General features: G+C 36.6%; 1 protein-coding gene across 2 annotated transcripts in view; it reads right to left on the reverse strand.

The window, feature by feature from the left end:
- LOC111506332 (Adipokinetic hormone receptor) overlaps window positions 1-23,152 on the reverse strand; it is a 330,108-nt gene that overhangs the window by 103,358 nt on the left and 203,598 nt on the right. For both annotated transcript variants that reach the window (XM_074186182.1, XM_074186183.1), the window contains 3 exons: window positions 10,171-10,319; window positions 6,200-6,299; window positions 366-573 (listed from right to left, as the gene is read on the reverse strand). In XM_074186182.1, the coding sequence (XP_074042283.1) occupies window positions 366-573; window positions 6,200-6,299; window positions 10,171-10,319 (457 nt within the window). The remainder of the gene's footprint in view (window positions 1-365; window positions 574-6,199; window positions 6,300-10,170; window positions 10,320-23,152) is intronic.

Consider the following 23,152-nt stretch of genomic DNA (forward strand, 5'->3'; position numbering starts at 1 on the left):
AGAATGATCAGTTTGACGCCATACATGGCAGCAATAGTACACGTAGTTAACCAGAAAAATTAATGTTATAGCTTCGAAATCACTTCAGAGAAAGTACAATCATTTTTTAGTTGTATTTTTATATTTTCCAATGAATTCGCTTATATTCAACAGTGCCTCTTGTAGTAGAAACCAGATGAGCAAGAATATTATTTTCAGTAACGAAAATTCTGTTTCTACCTAAGGTGTTATGGATTATTCTCAAAACATTTGGAAAAGTACCGACTGACTCAGACTGACCTCAGATAGAATAGTTCACACATTTGCTACACAGTTCATATCCAATATTATCTCCAATATCGACAGAAATTTAAGAAATCTCTCACCTCCAAGTGGATTCCTCGTCCGCCTGAAGATCTCTAGGAGAATGGATCCGTAGCAGAAAATTATCACTATCAAAGGCAACACGTACATCAGAATCATACCAGTTACCGTGTATAACATTTCGTGGGTAGGGGTAGGAAAAACGTTGTATGTCACGCACTGGATGTAATCTGTAATGTTGGGATGGTTTTCTACGTGAAAAATAATCATCTGAAAAGATAAATATCGTTAGAATTTTTTTATTACATTCACAGTGTTTGTTGCATTGAACTAGTATTAGTTTTTAATCACTACGCAAACCTAAAGAAGTGAGGTTATAGCAACACGTTTCACTTTTTTTTCAAGTACAGAACACGAGCGCTACAGAAAAATGCATGAATCGCTCTTAGAGCGGTGCCTGTGTGAACTTGAATCCCTTAAGTTGTAATGTATTTGGAAAAATATTCTCAGAAATGTTATGACACATAAAGGCAGTTCTCTGAATGAGAGAGTTCGAGGTGTACTGAGTTGAACCTCAAGACGATAAGTAGCAACAGCCCATTGAGTATTCCTGATATGTACCGCTTCTGATGGAATCACCCAGTCACTTGAACACATCTCGCCAAAGTATCTATAGAAGACAGACAAATCTTCAACCTTCCTTCGATGTTTCATATTATCAAGGTTGCAAGTGATGTTCGCGTCTTCAATCAGGCGGAAGGCTCTTTTCTCGATGGAATCCAGCAACTTCAGGGTATTTTTGGTGTGGAGCTATGAGAACAATACTCCAAATAAGGTCTAACCTGTGCTATATAAAGCATCAACAGTTACTGAGGTGTATATAGTTTTCTGGTTTGGAACAGTATTTCAAGCTTTTGAGGAGCGTCTTTTGCAGCTCTAGCGACATGATTGTGCCAAGGCATTGTTGTTCATTGAAACCCGCAACAAACTTATCGAAGCAAAAAGTAGAATTACCTGACTTGACATTATTATATCCGGTGTGGAGACATTCACATTTTTGGAAAAAACCGACGCCTGTCTTTTTGTGGCATTGAATTGAACCTGGTTACTTTCACCCCAATTCGAAATTACTTCTAGATTTTCATTAAGATATGCAACCTCCTGCTGCCGGTGGAGATGTGTATCCGCAGCCGATGTCCTGGTATCCAAATGTAATGACAAGATAAGTGTGCGTCGTCAGCAAAGCAATATATTGGATTCTTAGTTATTTACAATGAGTCGTTGATATACAATAAAAAGAGGGTTGGAAACAATATGGATCCCAGGGGAACATCAGCGTTGATGGTGAAAGTATTCGAGAAATATCCATCGACGGCCACTTGCAGGGAACGTTTTTTCAGAAAGCTCAAGAACCTTACACAAAAAAGATGCGACAAGCCATAGCATTGAAGTTTGGCCAGCGAACCCTCATGCCACACATGGTCAATGGCCTTAGAAATATCAAGCCCAACAGCTATTGACTCTCCATGTTAATTGATTGCATTATTCCAAATATGGATGACATGCCAAAAAAGGTCACCTGTTGATCTTCGTTTCCGAAAGCTGTATTGATGATCGCACAAGATATTGAAGGATGTGGTGGTTTATGGATTTCTCAATAATTTATGATATCACTGAGAGCAAAACGATTGATCTTCAGTTGTTTGGAAGAGTTTTCTTGCCCTTTTTGAGATTAGTCTGAACGCAAGCAATTTTCAAACAAGAAGGAAAAACTCATTTATTGTAAGACAGGTTGAGAAGTCTGCAGAAAGTCTGGTGCTAGTTCATTTGCGCATTTTTTGAGTACGATGACGGGCACTTCATCAGGACCATACGCATTTTTGATATTGTGCTGTTTCAAAATTCGCCTGACCAGACGCTGTCAAAAAGTAATTTTCGTCATTGCGAATTTTACTGTGGGAATAGTGGGTGGTGCCTCTCCCAGAAAATCGACAGTGAAGTGGGACGCAAATCGATCTGCTATTAGATCTGCTTTCTCTACGGCTGTTGTTGCAATTGAACCATTTGCTTGTGTAAGCAGTGTAATTGTGAATTTTGTGAAGTTCTAATTAACATCTTCAGCTACCGACCAGAAGGATCTAGACCCGTTGAGATTGGCAAGCAGTTTATCCCTAATTCTCTGATCGTGAAGTTCTTTGTTTTCAATAATCCTAAGTTTGCAGCTGTTGCGAGCATCAACAAACCTAGTTGGTTTTTGGCACTGGGATTTTTGCGCTACTGCCATTATGCAAGATTTTTAGAGGCGACGTAATTCCGCGAGTAATTCCGCTGCGTATTGCAAAAGCCTCAGCTTCGCGACCTTGTTCATCGTTGGTATTTGAACATTTCAGCTATTTGATATTGTATTTGAGCATTCATCATTTTGATTATCAATATACAGAGTACATGAAAGTAGAAAGGTCTATGAGTATTATGATATTTTGTATGAAATATCCCAAATTGATTTCAAGTTTTTATCAATAATGTTTTCAAAAAATAAGTGATTTCATGAGAATGTTATACTGAACCATTCAGAAATTATTAAACAGATCTGTTCTGAAATGATACTGGATTGGCAGTTATTTTCTCTCATATCTGTAAGTGGATTGACTTGTTGCTAGTAACATTATCGAATAATCAAACATACACTCAAATTTACACCGATGCATCGAATTTAAGGATTAACAACAGTGAACTCTTCTATATTCGTCAAACTCTCAAGCATACACTAGAACAATTCATACAAAATTCCTTCATCATTATGGATTCATTGAGCGCTATTATAAGTATTCAAAAAATGGATTCGGATAGTCAAATCCTAATAAACATCAAGAAAGCAATATATGCAATATTTAGTGAAACTAAAAACATCAACAAAAGCCTCAAAAAGTCTTGCATGGAAAGGACGCGAACAAATAGGAGTACTCAGCAATTCCGAGGGGGTGCAAAATTATACTACGGTATATTTCATGAATATCATAGGAACCTTTGTCCCTCCTGCGTTTATTTTTCCACGTAAACGGTTCAAGGCAGAACTAATGGATGGAACACCGATGGGCAGTGTGGCATTTTGTCAGGATAATGGATGGATGGATACCGACACCTTTCTAAAATGGTTGAAACATTTTATGCAGCATTTGTAACCGTCATGTGACAATCAAATCCTCTTAATTTTGGATGGACATAGCAGTTATAAGGGGCTGAAAATTCTGGAGTATACAAAACAAAATAAAAATTTTTCATTTTGCCTACCTGCCTACCTGTTTAGGTTAGGTTAGGTTAGGTCCAAAGTGATTGAGTCTATTCGACTCTCCACCGCAACTCGCAAGGGTTCAATGTGGCTCACACCTATTCAGACTCGACCAAATGAACCCAGCTTCGTAACGAAGCCAATTAGTTTGTATGGTGAGTGGTCTTTAAAGTCAGATGGGGCTGGCACAAAGTATGTACTCTGTTGTTTCATCATTTTCCAAACAGAGGTGACACACACTGTCTTCCGACAGTACAAGTCTCTGCATATGATGATTCAAATGACAGTGACCTGTAAGAAGGCCTGTTAGACATCGTGGTTCATCCCTACTGTATTCCAATAACTGTTTGGTATCAAGCTTCGAAGGATGAATAAACTCCTTGGAGTGAGCCACTCCTGGAAGATTCTGCCAGAAGTCCATAATTCTTTTTTCCATCCAGGTGTTCAATCTTAGTTTGGCAAAGCCTGAAGCGATGCCAATGACAGGTTCTGGTCTGATGAAGCTGCTTGCAGCACCCTCCTTTGCAAAGGAGTCAGCAGCCTCATTGCCTTCCAGGCTAGTATGGCCAGAAATCCAGACCAGAGACAATATGTTAAGCCTTCTTATTGAGAAAAGTCGTTTTTGGCAATTTGCTACTAATTCAGACATTGCTGAGCCTCCTACGTCGCTTGACTGTCCGAGAATATTTTGATCTACTTGTGTGTGAGGCTGCATTTTTCCAATCTCTCTGCACACAATTCAATAGCGCAAATTTCCTCTTGAAATACAGTCGCATAGGTTCGTAGGCAAGTTGATATCTCTGTCCTGGGTCTGCGACTGAAAATACCTGCACCAGAACCGAAAGGTGTTTTTGATCCATCTGTGAACCAACTATCTGCTCTCAATATTACATTCTCCCGGAGGATCCAGTTGGAGGCAGGAAGTCACAGGTGATTTCCAGAATTCTGTGACTGTTGCACTTTCCATTAAATTGATTTGTGCAATTGGTAATGTGCACAAGTCTATATGCAGTCCATCTAGCCTCTCCCTCCAGAAAAATATGGAGAGGAGGTCGATCCAGAAGAATCTCCATGGCCGCTGACGGTGTGGTACTGATGGCACCATTGATGGCCAGACAAGCGTGCCTCTGTAAGCCAGAGAGCTGCGCCTGGGCCGTTTTCTGTAAATCCTTCGGCCACCAGACAATCATCGCATAAATCCAATGGATTTGTTTCGGACCCAAACCTCAAGTTTGACCACAAATCATTCGACATGTCCATAGGGACACTCTGGCTTTGTGTTGAATTTATTTTTGCTCACTCCAAACATACTACAATATAGAGGTTCAAAAATGACTTGAAGATTACCTAGGGCGTAATGTTACTCACTTCTAAGTGACAAAACTTTCCAACAACGCTTACCCAAAATCTGCTGTTCCTTCAAATGCCATAAACTCCTTCAGGGAAACGAATATATGTCCTATGAATCCAGCCAACTTTGAAGATTGGGAATTTACAGCAACTATGACAACCGACCAGAACGGACAAATTGAAATTACCGCAGCAATTCAATAACAAAGAGATGAATCCAGATCATCCAGCTCGGGCAAAAATACACACCAAATGAAAGTCTAAGTGAATCTGAAAACGACGAAGTTCATGAGCCCGAAAATGATCAGAATGAGGCAAACATTATCACCAAAAATATTACCAGAGAACAAATACAAGAATTGTTTCCTATCCCAAAGGCGTCGAAAAAGACCGACACGAAAAAAAAGCGTAACAGGTGTTCCTAACTCCATTCCTGATGTTGAGGAGCTGGAAGATAGGAAGACCGAAGCTCTGGAGAAAATCCGCAGAGAAACCGCTAAAGCAGCCAAGAGAAAGATCAGTGAACAACTGGAAAATCATAGCGACAACGAAGGTATCGAGGAAGTATCTGATGACAACTCAGATGCCGCATGTTTATATTGCAAAGAATTTTATTCCCATTCACGTCGAAATAATTTTTGGATAAAATGCCAAAAATACAAAATTTGGTGCCACACCGAATGTGTCGGGGCCCCTAGAATGGGATCTTTGCAAATAGCGACACATAACTTTATAATTTATAAGACATATTCCTTCAATAATAGAAAACACAAATATTACTCATTTCCTGAAGTTTTGCTTTTTTTACCCATTTAAAAAAATCCGTCATAGAAGCCCACATGAAGTTTTTTTAATATGGTTTCAGGGGAAAGGAGAAGTGTTTGAAAATTTCAATGCTATCTTACGAGGCTCCCTACACTAGCTTCCTTGTGAGCCAATTTGTTTTTTCAAAACACAATAATTATCAAAATTATCACCAATTACAGTTATGGGGGCCATCATAGGGCACTTTCCCCTACTGTTGATAACATCTTTCTTAAGAAACTTCATTATTCCATTATGAATCATACTCACGTATGAATAATCATCACTTCACAAATATCAGTATTTGAAAACTGAGAACTGTAGCATAATATTAGATGGCTGAATGTGCTTAACACACACAAAAATAATTTTTCAAATCTAACTGGTTAATCCAGTTCAGACAAAAAACAAAAATCTCTTTGGCTTCATGAAACTAGCCTATATTCAACTCACCTGAGGAATACTACACAAACATGCCGCTATCCACGCTATCAAAATCATTAATTTTCCTCTCCACACTCCCATACTAAGAGGTTTCAATACAGCATGAAATCTGAAATGGAAAATTTACAGTGACTCAAAAGATATGTGGTGAAACCTGGAAGTGTATACAAAATATGTTTGTTAGTGGTATACTCAATAAAATGCATAGAAAATTTTATATTTCTTTCATTCAATACATTTTCTACGTGCTGGGTGATCCAGTATTGATACTGTTTCAATACACGATCAGTATTTATCAGAACTTAAAAATACTCGACTAGTAGTTATACCTGCCAATTCATATTCCACTACTTTTTCCACTACTAACAATATCACATCACTGATAATGACTTAACAAAACATATAACAGAGCAATTTTCAACATGGTTATGGTTTCGAATCAATAACGGTCTCTTGCCGACGAAAAACCTGTATTTCTGGATTTAGCAATATGAACAATTTTTATCATCAACCAGAAAGTAACACATATTTGAAAATATAACTCAACATTCGATTTATCTATTTCGTAATGTCATTTGTTCACCTCTCTATCATTATACAGGCCGTTTCTTTTATCGTGTGGTAACATTGCTATATTCTAAACCATAACAGATACGAAGACAATTGAAAGGGAAAAAATATAACTGTCATCGGGAACAATACAATGATCAAAGAAAATTTACGGGGACACTCGCCCTTCTTAATTTATACGAGGAAAACAAAAAATGCTGTTTTTTGTTTTTTTTTCGAATGGAATTGTTATTTCGGACGATATGAAAAAATGGAAAATAATTTTTATTGTATTCGATATGTACTATGACGATGTAATAATAAATATTCGATCGTGTCATAATGGCCACCATCAACTTTTTTTAATACGGACATGTCTTTTTCATTACAGATATTGATAAAGCGACAAATTCACAATTCAAGGGTATATCACATTTCATATGTTTAAAACGTTTCATTTGAAATAACCACCATCATCAGTGACAACAATTAAACGGAAAAACAACTTATTTCATCATGAATTTTTGGAAAGAATGAAACCAATACGGAAAATCAAAGTTACATGACAATCTCGAATTGATGACATCTTTGTTGAATGCATATTAGTTGTCGGTCCAGACAATTTCTATGTCAATTTTCTAGCATGATAGGTGCAATACTAATATATGCATTTCCCAATTTTTGTTTGAGATGGTCGATATCTATACTTGGTGTTGAAAAAACTTTATCCTTTATGTATCTCCAGACAAAAATCTAAAGGAGTAAGATCTATTTCCTTACTATTGCTTACTATTGCTGCATTATGGGGAAGAGCGCCGTCTTGTTGAAAATATTGTATTTCATAGCATATATTCAGTGGCAATTCATCTAAGTAGCCATCGAATTCATTGAATAGAAAATGAAGATACATTTCACCAATCAAATGATCATCATAAAAGAAAGGCACAACCAAACATTTATTCCGAAGCAAATCCTACTCTCCTTCCGTAATTCCTTTCATTGGGGTGATGAACTTTGCGTATCCTGTACCATAATCCCTAAAATTTCTTTCTAATCGTCTAAACATTTGAATGTTCGGAATACGACGATTCGGGTATAGCTCAGCATACATATTCCTTGCCAAAAGAGGATTTTGATTCGATTTTGCATAACTAAATAGCATATCAGTGTTTTCATCATTTGAATACATCTTTGATATGTTCATAAACCTCTGACAGTTCTCAACAGATATTAACAACGCATTCATTTTTCCTGCCATAGAAACCAAGCAAAGCCTACGCGATTAAAATGGTAAATGAATTGAGATGCTATTTGGTTATACCAAATTATACAACAATTGAATTTTGTCCAAAAACTGATATTTTCGTTACTTCCAGGATTGAGAATTATAAAAATATTGCGAATTATAATTGATTAGGGAGAAATACAAAGTAACTTCCAAAACGAAAAATACGAATTTTTATTGTGTTAGGGTACCTATCTGTAGAATTTATTGGGTTGTCTGAATTATGTTTTGGAGAAATCGAAACAATTTACAAAAGAAGTAACGACAGGACCGTAATTTAAAATTGTTGTTACTGATGATGGTAATTATCTCAAATGGAAGGCTATAAAAATATCGAATGTGATATACTCTTGTATTGTGAATTTATTGCTTTAGCAATATCTGTAATGAAAAATACAGGTCCGTATTTAAAAAAAAGTTGATGGTGGCCATGTCGACACGAAACGTTTTATCGAATATTCATTATTACAATGTTATAGTACTCTTCAAATTCAATAACAATTTTTTTCCATTTTTTGATATTGTTCGAAACACCAATTCCATTCGAAAAAAACTAAAAACATCATTTTTGGTTTTTCCTGTATAACTCGAGAGGGGTGAGAGCCCACGTAAATTTTCTTCGATCATTATATTGTTCTTGATGACAGTTATCTTTTTTCCTATTCAATCGTCTTCGTATCTGTTACGGTTAAGAATATAGCAATGTTACCACATGATAAAAGAAACGGCCTGTATAGAAAATGGGAATATTTCAAAGAAAGTGATAAAAAATTGAATACACCAGTAACAATTCTTCATTCAACTTTCAACATGCTGAAAATGAGTATGTTGATGAGGAGTTGAAGACAAGTGCTTTCACCAGAAAATTTTGAAGGACCTGTACTTAAAAGTGGAAGTTTCTCATGTAAGTGTAATTTTATATGAATACTCTGTCATAATAATATTCCGTTATGTAGGGTTACTGTGCATGATATCGGTTTCAAATTTTGTGAATGTTTGGAGTATAAGCTAGATAAAAAGATGTAATTTCCGTGTGATTCAGAAGTTGAAAGTAGTTGTGTTGAATGAACTTTTTCTTCCAGTTTTTATCTGATAAAAACTGAATCGGTTAGAGCACCAGAGGATAAAAAACATCGAGGAAATATATTGTGGTAAGTGAGAGATTTGCTGAGTTTTTGAGCTGGTGCATTGATTTTGATTTGATTTCAAATCATCTAACGGAACAATTCGTTCAAGCCAGTCTCAACTCCCTACACTGCAGGTTGATGAACTGACACCTATCAGAAAACAACTACTTTCCTAGCTAATACCACGAAGGGCGTTGGATTATATCCGATAGGTGTCAGTGCAGGATTCTTCACTGAAGTTATTCCTGCATATGTTGTTGGCGATGCAACTGCCCCATAGACTTTCAATTATTGGAACACACTTGCAGACGAATGGCCAAACAGCCCGGTTTCGGGCTGTTTGGCCATTCGTCAGTGCAAGGTAGTATGTATCATCAACATGAAGTCGATGATTCCCGATAATCAAAAATCGAATTCCTTCACACTATTATTCCTCGAACTAGGCTGAAGCGGACAACAAACAATAAGTTCGTTATCGCCCCATCTGCCTGTAAACGCGGTAACCAACCGCATATCCGAAATTTGCCCAATTCCTAGTATAAGAAAAGAAAACTTCTCGTATATAGTCAGTGGACATACTAATAACACGAAGGTTGTTGCCCTTCGTGGTATTAGCCAGGGAAGTTTTTGTTTTCTGATAGGTGTCAGTCCATCAACCTACAGTGTAGGGAGTTTAGACTGGCCTGAACGAATTGTTCCTTTAGATGATTTGATTTATAGCCAGTCTTCAAGTATGCCCACTGACTATATGTGAAAAATATTGATTTTGTTTGAATAAAGTGTTTTGCCATTTGGATTCTACACATTTTGTCACATTGGATATGAGTTACGTACTGTCACGCATACCTATATTCATTTCACATCCATTTATTGAATAGTGAACGAGTTACTAATTGGCCAGCAGATGTTCTGAAAAATATATTGATTTGTGTAGAGAGTTATTCGAAGGGTGGAGTTTCAACTGCCAAATAGACACATTTCATTCTTATCTGCTCTTTCACGTTTTGAACCAAACTAACCTGTCAACGCTGATACAGATCAGTACAAAACTGGACAAATACAGACCGAACGTCCGGAAAAACATCATTATTCGACACATGGCGTCTCCTGCTTTCCACTGAACGGTCCACGCCCATCCTATTTCCATTGGCATCATGAGAAACGTCACCTGCAACAAGACAAATGTTCACTCTCCAATGTATGCAACAACGCTTTTGGATGATGGACGATATTTTTCGGGAAATTGAATGATCACTTCTTTTCAGAAAAGATCATACTGGGTGGATGAACTTACTGATGAAATAAATGAAGTTTGGTGTGGTGATAGATTCAAAAAAACTAGATATTCGATATCCTTCATTATCAGACTAGTAGGGGTGTTAACGAATATATAAAATAGAAATTTTTCGAAAGTCCTCAGAAATAGCTCCAATATAGGCATGCACTATAGCATCAAATGTCACGTGTAAATGTGACATCAACATTTTGGTTGTTTTTGGAGGATATAATAATGATGTAACTCATGCGTCTCATAAATATCGTAGATATTAGAGTTATACTTCAATCAATTGATATAATTCAAAAATGAATATTTCAAAAAAATATTTTTAGGGAAAAACTTCTAGTTTGCTCCATTCTGATTGATTTTAAATAGTTACCTTTGGTTAATTCCATTTTTCAGTAGGTATCAAAGCAATATTCAAACACAATCCGGAACATATCATAAAAGTTCCGCTAGAAAACCCAGAAATATTAAAGAACAAACATTGTTACAGGAAAATGAAGAGGATGAAGTTTCTTCTTCTGTGCCTGGTCGTTCACCGATCATATTTTAAGGATGACATAGACGTTACCAACCTAGACAATCTCATCCTCCCAATACAAATAGGAAACGCTTGACTCATATATACTGAACATACCTTCACACACTATTTGGACCTTGAAATAATTATCGATCAGATACAAAATTTGAATGAATATTTTGCAATATTTTTCTGTTGTTGAACTTGCTAGTGATTCTTTCTATTTCGTTATTTTGCTGTGTTCTCTGTTGTCAAGATACAAGGTTTTCAGATATATACAAAATTGAAAATTTATTCCTGTTTGATATGACCTGGCTATATATAGCAGCTCTGCAGGGATTGAAGTTGATTATTATAAAATCCAGACAATTATAACTGTTTGCTAGTTTTGGCACCATATATTGTAAAAAAACAAATAATATTCATTGAAAAATATCATTGTGAGAATACAAATGTTATATTCCTTACAACAATTTTTTTGTGTGCTGAAGTTATTCAAAGCTAATTATGTAGTGGAATAAGAATCACTCTCTCTCTCTCTGACTCCAGTCGATTTTACTTTTGGCCAGTTTCTTTACAGATAATACAGACTACATCAAAAGTCTTGGATCCTCATATAATCTACATACTGTATGATTATTGCGTTTCTGATGTTAGATGAGAAATTGAAGCATCTGGTAAACGAACAGCAATTATTTAGCACCAAAAATTGATATTTCTCTTCAGAAATAACACTTTAGATAGGACAAGAATTATTGTCATATGCACATGATTTAAAACATTCCAAAATTTGTCATTGTGCGGCGAATAGGTAAAAGGTATTGAGGAATTTGAAACAGTGAAAAAAACATTTAGTTGGCAACTCGAGTATCACATGAAAGACAGGACCGGTATTTGGTTCATCATGTGCATAGACACCAAAATGAATCAGCACCAGTCCTTAGGTCTCACATTCAAAGTTCATCTTGCTGTGTTATATCTACTTCTACAGCCAGAAGAAGACTCCATTGTGCAAATTTTTGAGAGCACCTACCCTAATTTTATGACAGCGAGCTCACAATGGGCGCGAGAGCATAGCGAATGGCTTTTGCGACAACAGTTCCGTTACATATTGAACCAGGATTGTACTACAGAGTGATGACCTTAGGCAAAGGAACTGAAGGGAGTCAGGTCGTCAACAAATACTAAATTCTTCAAGAGGTTGCTCCCTATCAAGGAGGGGCAGTAATGTTTTGGAGGGCAGCATGTTCAAGGGATGAAAGTCATCAATTATCTTACATGATATTCGAAATTTCATCAGGTTCATTGTTTATCTGTTACGAAACGAATTAGGTGAAAATTTCATCTTCATGTATGATAACAGCCGGCCACATCGAGTAAGAATGTTTCAAGGGGTATTAGAACAAGGGCAAATTTCAAACTAACTCGCTGGATTAGAATTGAAAACACGTGGGATTTTGTTCCTAAAGCTGTTAACAATCACATTGAACCGCCTTAGTAAGTAGAACAGAATTGCAGCAGCATCAAGAGAACGGAACAACATTGCTCAAGAGAAGATCAATCGCTTGGTTGTTTCAATGCACAGTCATGTCAATATGTTACTGAGAAATGAAGACGATCTTACTGACTACTAATTGATATTCAGTGGGTTTTTGTTTTTCAATAATTCTCCTAAACGTTCCAATACTTTCACTTACGTTGGTTTTGTCCTTTTTTAAATTTTGTGGCAATATTTTTTTGCTAACAATTTGTTATTCGATTCCAAAATAAAATGAATCACGAAATACCTGTCAAATTCAAGACTATTGATGCTGTGTGTATTAATAATTATATTTTCATTTTTGCTACTTCCTTTGAACTTATTACTTTTACGTATATTCAGAGGCACATACACACTATGGGAATGCATCTGTATCCAATTTCACTGAACATCAAAGGAATTTTTCATTTTAGATTCGAAAATGATTGACAATCTAACGATAATGTTTTCGTGATACGTTTCTTCTGGAGCAATAAGTTTAAAGTTTTGACGAGACTAAGGAACGCAACGGAATATGAAATATAGAATTTGATGAGTTAATATGTATTCATATTTTTCCAATGTTGGTTTTCGCCATAGTGATGATAATGATATTCAATAGCACTATGATAACTATGATCATTGAATATTTCTTGAATTTTTATCATCATTACTATCAGTATTATGATTTTTATAGTCTAAGGTTATTATCACTTCCCATGTAACAGGGTGTATGATTACTAGGTCCGCCCTGAACAGTTGCTCATGAATAATCAAGTATCGGCCAGTTCTATCCAATTACTGAACAGTTGCAATGAGATGAGAATGACAGTCGTCTGAATTTGTGCGGCCAAGATTTCTACCTGAGTGCGGCAAGCCGGATTGATTTTGAGATTAGAAAGTAGTGGAGGCAGCATATCAACAAAGATTCCAATAATCAAAACAGTCCTCTCGATAGTGTGACCGCAAAAAAATCTGCGTAGTTCGAAGAGATCATCACGATATTTCGTTCGTTTGTTTTTTCCTCAGCGAACAATATTAGTCTCACCTGGTGCTGACAACACCGTCACAGAAATTGTCTTGCTTTGATGCACATCAGGTTTATTAGCTTCCATGAGCCTGAGGGTGAAGAATAAATAGTTCCAACAGATTGGTAACTTCTTATTTCTCATAACAAATTCATTATCCTCGGAGCTCAAGTCACAACCGGTGTCTCGTAATACTTCAGAAGTGACGTAGGTAGTATAGAAGCACTTCGAGACCTGCGTCACTTCGATGGACATAAGCTGAGACTGCATATGCTGAACATGCTGGCAGCAAGTGCATTAGGGTCTTAGGTGCCTCGAGGCTGGCCCTATACCTAGTATCAGGAATCTGTATACCCATCACGCGACTGCGGCAGACTAAAGTAATGAAATCACCATCCTGGCAGGCCATGATGAACTCATCAGTTTTCAGCTTCAGCCCACTCCACCTGAGGGGAGCGAAGGTCAAGCGGTTTGATGAGCCAAGGTCTTCAAGAGCACATGCATTAGCATATTCTTGTATACTGCGCAGGAGAGAAGTCATATCTGTGACTTCTCAGTGGGCTTTTTGCTGGACGGGTTTCAACTTGGTGACAGAGTGTAGCGTAGTGTAGTATCGATACCTGAACCAAGTTCATCTACCGCTCGACATCTGCCTCGAAGGCAATTGTTCTAATTCCCACTTCCTCATGATCGTGGACAATGCATGGAAGGGTATTCGAACTCTTGATGACTTTATAGAAAGTACCATTCTGTCATGCAGATACTCTAAACCCAAATGTTCACGGCCTTTCTGTTGTCGTGAGAAGTACTTCCTCGAAACGGACGGTTTGATATGCAAACTCAGATGTATCATTTTTCGGGTCTTTATGTCGAATTGATATAGCTTTCTTTGAATCCACTCCACTACTCTGAACGATAGAAACGGCAAGTATATTCGTAGCAGCAACTTTTTTTTATCAACCGTTCCGATGGTCACATCTGTTCGAGTTTGTACTGATACTTTTCACTGTTGTCACCTCTTGTGAGTGGCGTTGTTCGACCACAAGTGTCTTCGTCATCCAAATGTTGCTTGTATCTGAGGAGCTGTACATCCTTTCCGTAATCCATACATCATTCTCTTTTAAGATGGACTGTTGCAGATTTATCTATTCCAAAGTTTATACTCGAAGCATGTATTTACTCTTCCACCACCCTCGAGGACTGACGGAGATCCTTTTCACTAAGAGGCATGGAATTAAAGATCATACGTATCGAACAAATGAGTAACCTCATACCTCCCGTTTCAGAGGGTGCCAAATTTATACCATTGGTATTTCTGAGTGCAACGGACAATAGCTTGACCAGATTGTTTTGGTGATCCGAGTCTACCACAGTGCTAAGTAGGAGATTTGAGCCGGTTCTAAGCCTCCCCCCACCACTATGACGTATTAATTGCTTTTTTATTGGTTGTTGTTTGGTGAAGTCAAGGTGATGTGACCTTGAAGGGTGTGGTGTATGGATCGTTCAGAAATTTTTTCCCGGTTCTAATCCTCCCCCCACCAATATGACGTGTTATTTGCTTTTTTTGTTGTGCAGTGAAGTCGAAGCGTTGTGACCTTGAAGTGTCTGGTGCATGGATCGTTCAGATTTTTTTTTCATATGAGATTTCATATGAGATGTGTGTGTATGTGTGTGTGTGTGAGAGAATGCACGGTACAGGGTTTCATCATGTGCTTGTTTGTCTATGTACAAACATACGTCTGCATACTTCGAAGATCCTCCAAGTAATGAATGCTCCATCGGTGTGAGGGCACCAAGTTAGTAGTGGAGTGACGTCACAGCAATAACCGTTCAACGGCTAGAGAGCGACATGTTCACTCCACGACGTGTGGCAGAGTAATGCGTATTCATCGGTCTGCTCTCACCTCCCTCGATGTAGTGAAGGATGTGACGTAACGCCCCAGACTCGCCATCAATGGTGACACGCAGGCGGGCGAGGACTGTGCTAACGTCTGTCCTCTCCGAGAGCGCAACGACAATTGCTTGTTCGTATCGCTCTCGAAGCAGTGAATGATGTGACGTAACGCATCACCCTACCCTCGCTATTGATGGTGACACGCAGGCGGGCGAGGACTGTGCAAACGTCTGCCCTCTCCGAGAGCGCAACGACCACTGCTTGCTCGTGCCGGCAACTGTTATCGCATCGAATTGGGAGATGGGCTTGGATGTGACGTCAGGCATCTCTAGTGGATAGCAACTAGCAATGTGAACCTTTCACGGTTTCATGGTGGGGGTGACTCGCACTGTTTAATATAAAAGAAATGCCTGGCACACTATGAAATCAGTAGACGAATATATCTGCAGCAGTTAGCAATTGGTAGAGTGTTATTCAGTTCGTAATAGAAGGAAGACGGTGAGTGTATTTGTCTGTTGGAAATTGTTTATATTTTCATATATATTATCATCATGTCCGTTTCAAAAGTAGACTTGAATAAAATTAATAATTTGATTGTACAGTAGGTTGAAATACTAGAGCAAAAGGCCTTATCATCATTGCCAATTGATGAAGTGTACATAATTAAAAATATGTCAACTTATTCTACACGATTTGGTAAATCAATTTTATTAACTTTGCAAGATGTGAGCAATGATAAATTATTTAAAACATGGCTACCAAAACGTATTCCGTTGCAATTCAGTGATGACGATATATCTTGTATCAACTCATCAGGTGGTAAATATACGATGGTGTATTTAGGTCAGAGCCAACAAAGTTTTGCTGGCATGAAAACGCGATCTCTAGTTAAATTCAATATGATTGAATAATAATAGTAATAATTTATAGTGAATTTCTTTAGGTCATAGCTTACAAAGTTTTTTGGTGTGAAAACGCTAACTCTAGTCAAATTCAATATGATTGAATAATAATAGTAATTATAATGAATTTCTTATTGTTTTATTAATATTCATATATTAGATGATAATTATATGGAAATATAAACATTACTAACTTAGTTGAATACACTCACTTTGTAACTACAAGTAAAATGGGAATGTGAGTATTATATCACTGAAAAATTGGAGGTTGCTCATTGTTTTTTTTATTCGATTTCAGTTCCACCATTTAAAGATGTGGATGCAGTACGCAAGTCAAGATTGGGTCGATGTTGTAGATCTCAAATCATCGGTTCAACATTTGTCGTCTAAATTGAAGGTGTTGGGTGATGGAGTCGAACATGCAAGCAATTATGATATGAGTGTATGCTATGATGAAAAACAAATCGAATTATGCCTTCGCGATGCTGAGAAGTATTGGAGTGGTGCAGAAGTTTGTAACAAATTTTTGGATAATGAATTGGAATTGTGGCAACTTTGTGAGGTTATGATTGAACTGAACCTAAGAAGATTCCTGTATAGCCTCCAACCATACTTGCCAGAATGGATTATTCATCACTTTGAATTGAATGATGAAAATCGAGAGGAAATTGAAGATGGTCGCTAAAATGATGATTATGAGGAAGAAGTTATTTTAGATAGTCTGTATGTTCCTGTAAATCATAAATAATGTAAAATAAAAAACTTTGTATTATTTTCATGTTTTATTTATTTAAATCTCATTAAATACAATAGAAAATCATTACAAAACAATAAATATGATATAAAATACAATACATGATATAAGTCACTTACAAATAAAAAAAAGATCATAAAACAGTAACTGATAGAGTGAAAAAAAGTGTCAATATCTGCTATGAACTGAACCATCCAATGCATTGTATGTTAAAACTGTATCATGCAAAATTAATGCATATACTTTAGTGTTGTCTGGAAACTTGGTCTTCCTCGTCTCAAACTCAATCTTTATATCAATAGTTGATGATTTTGTTGCATTCGGTTGATGGGAACAATCGATGACGAATAGTGGATTCTCTCTAAATTGCCCAATGTCCATCAGAGGTTCACTCATATCTTTATCATAATAACTCCGCTGGAAACTCTCAAAAGCATAATAAGCAGGAGCATCAAGTTTTTTATCGAAATTCAAATTCCAACGCTCATATGGATAAACTTCAGAATTCAAGTATACTCGAATACTATTGATATCAGCAGTTGTGAATTTTGTAATATCCTGTGTTCTATCTTCAGATGTGGTAGTACTTTGGAATTCGATGATGACAAAACGAGGAGTTTCCAATGCATTAGTTGTTTTAATGGCCCATATGTCTGAAGAAGTCCCACGTAATGATGGAAGTTCATAGAGGTCCCACATACGATACGCCAACTTGATTTTGGCATTCAGACCGCTTTTGTTTATTCTACTCAAAAGTTTGAGCTTGTGTTTATCATCTGGTACAATATGTCTTATTTTCCATTCGATTTTATTTATTTCCAAATCAGCATCAACCTCACCTATATACGAGTTTTTGAATGATCGAGCGATAATCAAAATCAATTCCTGTTTGGCATTCAAGATACTTTTGTTGTAATCTTCAGCAAAACCCATCAAATATTTCAGTGGTAGTTTTCCACTAAAAACATGAATGTTTGTATCCAAGATATCTTGCTTCAATTGTGAAAGTCCCCAACCAGATGTCAATAATGTGTTAGCATGAGATTGTCCAAATGATATCATGGTTTTCATTGTAGATGTTATCCCAGGTTTTCTAACAACAGCCACTTGTTCACCACCCATTTCATAACGAATTCCGTCAAAGAGAAATGCAATTGAATATTCGAGAGATAGCATGTTTTCGCTACATCTTTGGGGGTGAATTTACCTTCTATGTAAATGAAGCTGTCGGCAATATCTAGTATAACATCTTGATTATTGATTGCAATTCTGATTTCATCCGAATTCCTGAATAGCGGTGATCCATAGGGCTTATATGTGTGCTCATGTAAACTTATGAGAGAATGATCGAGCACTGGTTCATTGAATATATTCAACTTTTCACTGTTTGTTTCGAGCACCATTGTTATTTTCTCACTTTCAATCCAATCGATTTCAAAAATTTAAGATCACTCACAGACAGAGCGTTATGTGCTAACTGTTTAGCATACACTTGTGGAATGAGCTTCTTTTTATGCACACTTTTCTTTTTATGCACACCTTTCTTTTTGATAGTGCAACTCGTTTGGGATTGTTCAATGCGATTTTGTCTATTGTAAATGAAACCCATAACAACAGTTATTCGATTTTCTTCAATTCCAAAATAATGAAAATCTCTTCTTCACTTCCAAAATCGATAAGGTTATTTTTTTCATCCAAAATACGCACTGTAATGTTGTGAATCAATTGACGACCTTCTGGACTGACAGGCATATATATAATACTGTGTGGTTCTTTAGTAAGATTGTAGCCAGGTTCAACATCAATATCGAATGAGAAAAGAATGTGAGATTCTTCACCATTTATATATGAACCAGATATTATATTGCAATCTAAGCGGATAAGTCTCACAGTTGTAATTTTTATTGGTAATGATGATTCATGTATCTGATTTGGTGGAAATATTCCATGAGCGAACCCCATCATTTCTGCTATAGAATTTGGATGTGTCAGATCAATTTCATATTTGGATCGCATTTCACATTTGAATGTATTCTTATTGGCGTGTAGATAGAAAATATCATCTGCAACGACATCATTTGGTTTTTTATCATGAAACAATCTGAACATGATATGTTTCTGTATGACGGCATTGATCTCTTCTATTTCGTAAGCACCACATGGTATTTCAATTGTCAACTTTTGGGGTATCGATGAGTTGTCATTACTGATTCTAAAACTAACCAAGTTATTAGCTTCAGTTATATTATTGATTGTATTGCATCCATAGAATCCCAAAAGTCCTAATCCATAACGACTGTTCCTATCCAATTCAATTGGTGGAAAAAAATCCGCACTCAAGACACTTGTCCCGACAGCTTGTAGCTCGAACTTTCGTGACATGACTGATGAATATTTTGAAACACATTTCAATTTATTATTGTACACAGCAACAGCACATTTGAGACAATTTACACTTTTTGGAAGGTGTTGTATTGTAATAAGTATCATTTTTATTGATACCAATATTCACATCCTCTATATTACAAATACAACACATAGATTTTCGAGGTATAGGACCATCATTAACATCCGAATCTGAATTTTGATCGTGGTGGTGCTCATAACAATATCTATGTTTCATTATATCGATGTCATCTTGCAGATGCTTAGGCAACTTTTCCCAAACATATGCAATCTCATGTGCAACACATGCAAGTATCACTTCCTTAGGCATATTTGCAAGCATCACTTTATCCATTTTTTTCAAGGTACCATATTTTGAAAACATTCTAAGTGAAAACCCCATTCCCTTGATAGCCTCCCGATCCAGTTTTGGTGTTGAATCCATTTTTATTTGGAAAATTATTTAGAGAGAAACTGCAAGCACAAGTGACCACAGAGAACTGTATTAAATTTCTGTTGTCGATCATAGTTATATTTGATTTTTACATTCGACCATTTTCGAAAGAATCGAGTCAATTCCAATGGTGGGGGTAGATCTCCAAAACTATCGAAATATGTGACTTCTTTCCCACATTTTTTATATGCCACCCAATGTGTTCCTGGTCCACTTATTCCATCTAAATTAACAATAGCTGTCTCGTTTTGTTTTGGACCTGAAGATGGTAATCTATCACGCATAAAAACACCACGAAAATGTGGAATTTTCATTTTTTGTGCATAATAACTGAGATCGAGATCAGTAAGAGGCCTCTGAGGTAGGGGTTCGATTAGTTTTTTGTTTTGTTTGTGGCTTTGTATGGTTTTTAATATAGTCCTAAACCTTTACGGTATGGTTTGAGATATATTCCACTTCCGCGTTTGCCTAATGCTACAGCCTCCATGGTTTTATTGTGACGATTGGCTTCCATTAAAGCCGCTCTGCTGGCTTTTGCCGAATTCACGGCCTTGGTAATACCAGCAGCGGCTCCCGCCAAACTTCCTAGTGCGGATAGTCCAGCAAAAATTGGTATCAATGGTAAAAGTCCACCGATCTTGGGAACAGGAATTATGCGTGGTGTGCGGATTTTCTTCTTTCCACCGGCAGCTTTAAGGTATTTACGTGCCGCCTGCAATGCCACAGTGATAGCTTTTTTGCTATTATTCGTCACAAATTGATTCCCACCAGCTTTCTTCAATACATTTCGCACTTTATGGACTATCCCAGCACCAAATGCAACTTTTTTAATATTATTTTTTTTCGTTTGTTTCCTCTTACATTTTTTCTTATTGGGACTACAACCCATGCCCATATGTCTTTTCGCTTTCATAATGTTGGTGACAAGTAATGCAGCTGCTCTTTCCCCAATACTCGCGTCCTTCGATTTAACCCTATCCCAAGCGCTGTGTTCAAGTTCTTTGTAGGCTAAATGTCTTGCTGCAAGATCAGATGGATGCTCAGAATATTGAATATCGTGTTTTTTGCATTCAATATCTAATTTATTGATTCCAGGATCGTTACGAGCTAAACGTTGTTTCAATTTTGTACCCGGTCCACAGTATTGATATCCTCCGGGTAGATGTGATTCGAAAGGAAGTTTGTTTATTAAATCATTAACAAAACCACAACCTCTTTTAATTTTACGATCACTTTCAATACGTCCGTATCGTTTGATGGTACACATTGAAATGAATAAGCTAATAACATTTATATAGTCTCCAACCACGGCACGATGCGCATTGCAAAACAGAAAGAAAAGTTCTCTGTAAATAATCTAGATGAGAAATTTGGGTGTGGATTGAATGGACAAAGAGTATTCAGACATGGTCCACTACTTCCATCATCAGTTCGAGGACTCATTATAGGACCTTCAAATTGTGGAAAGACGAATGCAATGATATCACTATTAACACATCCACAAGGATTGAGATTTAGAAATGTGTATCTCTATTCGAAATCACTCAATCAACCTAAATATCAGTACTTGCGAAGTGTTTTGGAACCTATAAAAGGATTAGGTTTTTATACATTCAGCAATAATGCAGAAATAGTGGAACCCTCCGACGCAAAGCCTAATTCTGTTTTCATTTTCGATGATGTGATATGTGAAAAGCAAGATATTATTAGATCATATTTCTGTATGGGACGTCATAAGGATGTTGATTGTTTTTATCTAGCACAGACATATTCACGGGTACCCAAACAGTTAGTGCGTGACAATACCAATTTCATTATAATGTTCAAACAAGATGAGACGAATTTACATCACATTTATTCAGATCATGTTTCACCCGATGTAACATTCAAACAATTCCAATTGATGTGTGTTAAATGCTGGGAGGATCAATATGGATTTCTAGTAATTGATAAGGATAGAAAAATAGATGAAGGTAGATATCGCAAAGGATTCGATAGTTTTATATACCCATGATCTTGTTTTTGAAACTTATTCGATCACTGAATATTGTAGAGGTCACTTCATCAACGAATTGAGCTATAATTTAAAAAGGGCATTATGAATATAAAAAACGATTCTGAACATAAAAACAATGAAATGAATTTGAAACGTCAACTAGTAGAGACAACAGAAGCTTTCAGACAGAAATTCAACTCTATCAAGAATGATAATATTGAAAATCGTACGACACTTGAAAGATTGTATGAGCCCATAATGAAACCATTGAATGTTTCATCATCAAACGCTACTTCTAAATCAGCAGTGTTATCACCAAATCGTGGATCTGTTCAATCTTCTTCAAATTATCCCATGAGTACTCCAATAGGAAGAAAACAATCTTTTGATGGTGTATCATCTGTGAATAGTGACACGAGCACACTTCAAGACGATATGAGAACAACTCTATTCGAAACACCATCATCGTCCCACATCGATTCCTCGGATCCTGACATCTCACCTGTTATGAATGAAAGTGGTGAAGATGTTTTGATGAAACATTTGAATAATGTAAAATCTAGAAATCCAGCATATGATGGAACATTTGGCGTACGTATGGATCCAATTACACAAAATCTGAAAATGGGAAGTCTAGTGGTACATTTCAAAGATGGAAACATTTCATTTTGGGATGCTAATAAAGTGAAAAAATATGAATGCGCAGGTAGTCCAGAATTGTATGATATGATCTTTTTGAAGAATCCACAAGATGTTGATAATGAAGAAACTCGTCAAGTATATTCCAAAATATTGAAAATAACGAATGCTCCATATAAACAATATCATCTGAAGAATGGTTTTGAAAATACAAATTCTAAAAAATTTCGTGAAGTTATCAAACCACTATTAGACTCACGACAATATCCAATAAGGAGTAGAAGTAAAATTGGTGAAGCACTCAAACGAGTGAAAATGGAGAAAACATATAATTCTAAACCTGCGAATTATGTGTACTGGAATTCACCGAAAGAGTTAGTTGCTCGCCTACGACTATTGGTAGCTTCAAAGTCAGCTGGACATACCAGACATGATAATGAAATAATTTCAATAATTGAAGAATCACGTGAAGAAGGTATAATATATTAATATATATCCACAAGTAATGATCACTGTCACATCATCATTCAATGCAGTAACATTATCACTTTTTTTCTCTTTAATCATATTGAAATAGAATGACTAATGAAGTAAGTGATATCAAACGACAAGTTGTTAATGAATTACA

The sequence above is a fragment of the Leptinotarsa decemlineata genome, unplaced genomic scaffold (genome assembly GCF_025532065.1).
Source record: "Leptinotarsa decemlineata unplaced genomic scaffold, Ldec_3_MD MMD2_tig00078422_RagTag_RagTag, whole genome shotgun sequence".
Taxonomy (NCBI): Eukaryota; Metazoa; Arthropoda; class Insecta; order Coleoptera; family Chrysomelidae; genus Leptinotarsa; species Leptinotarsa decemlineata.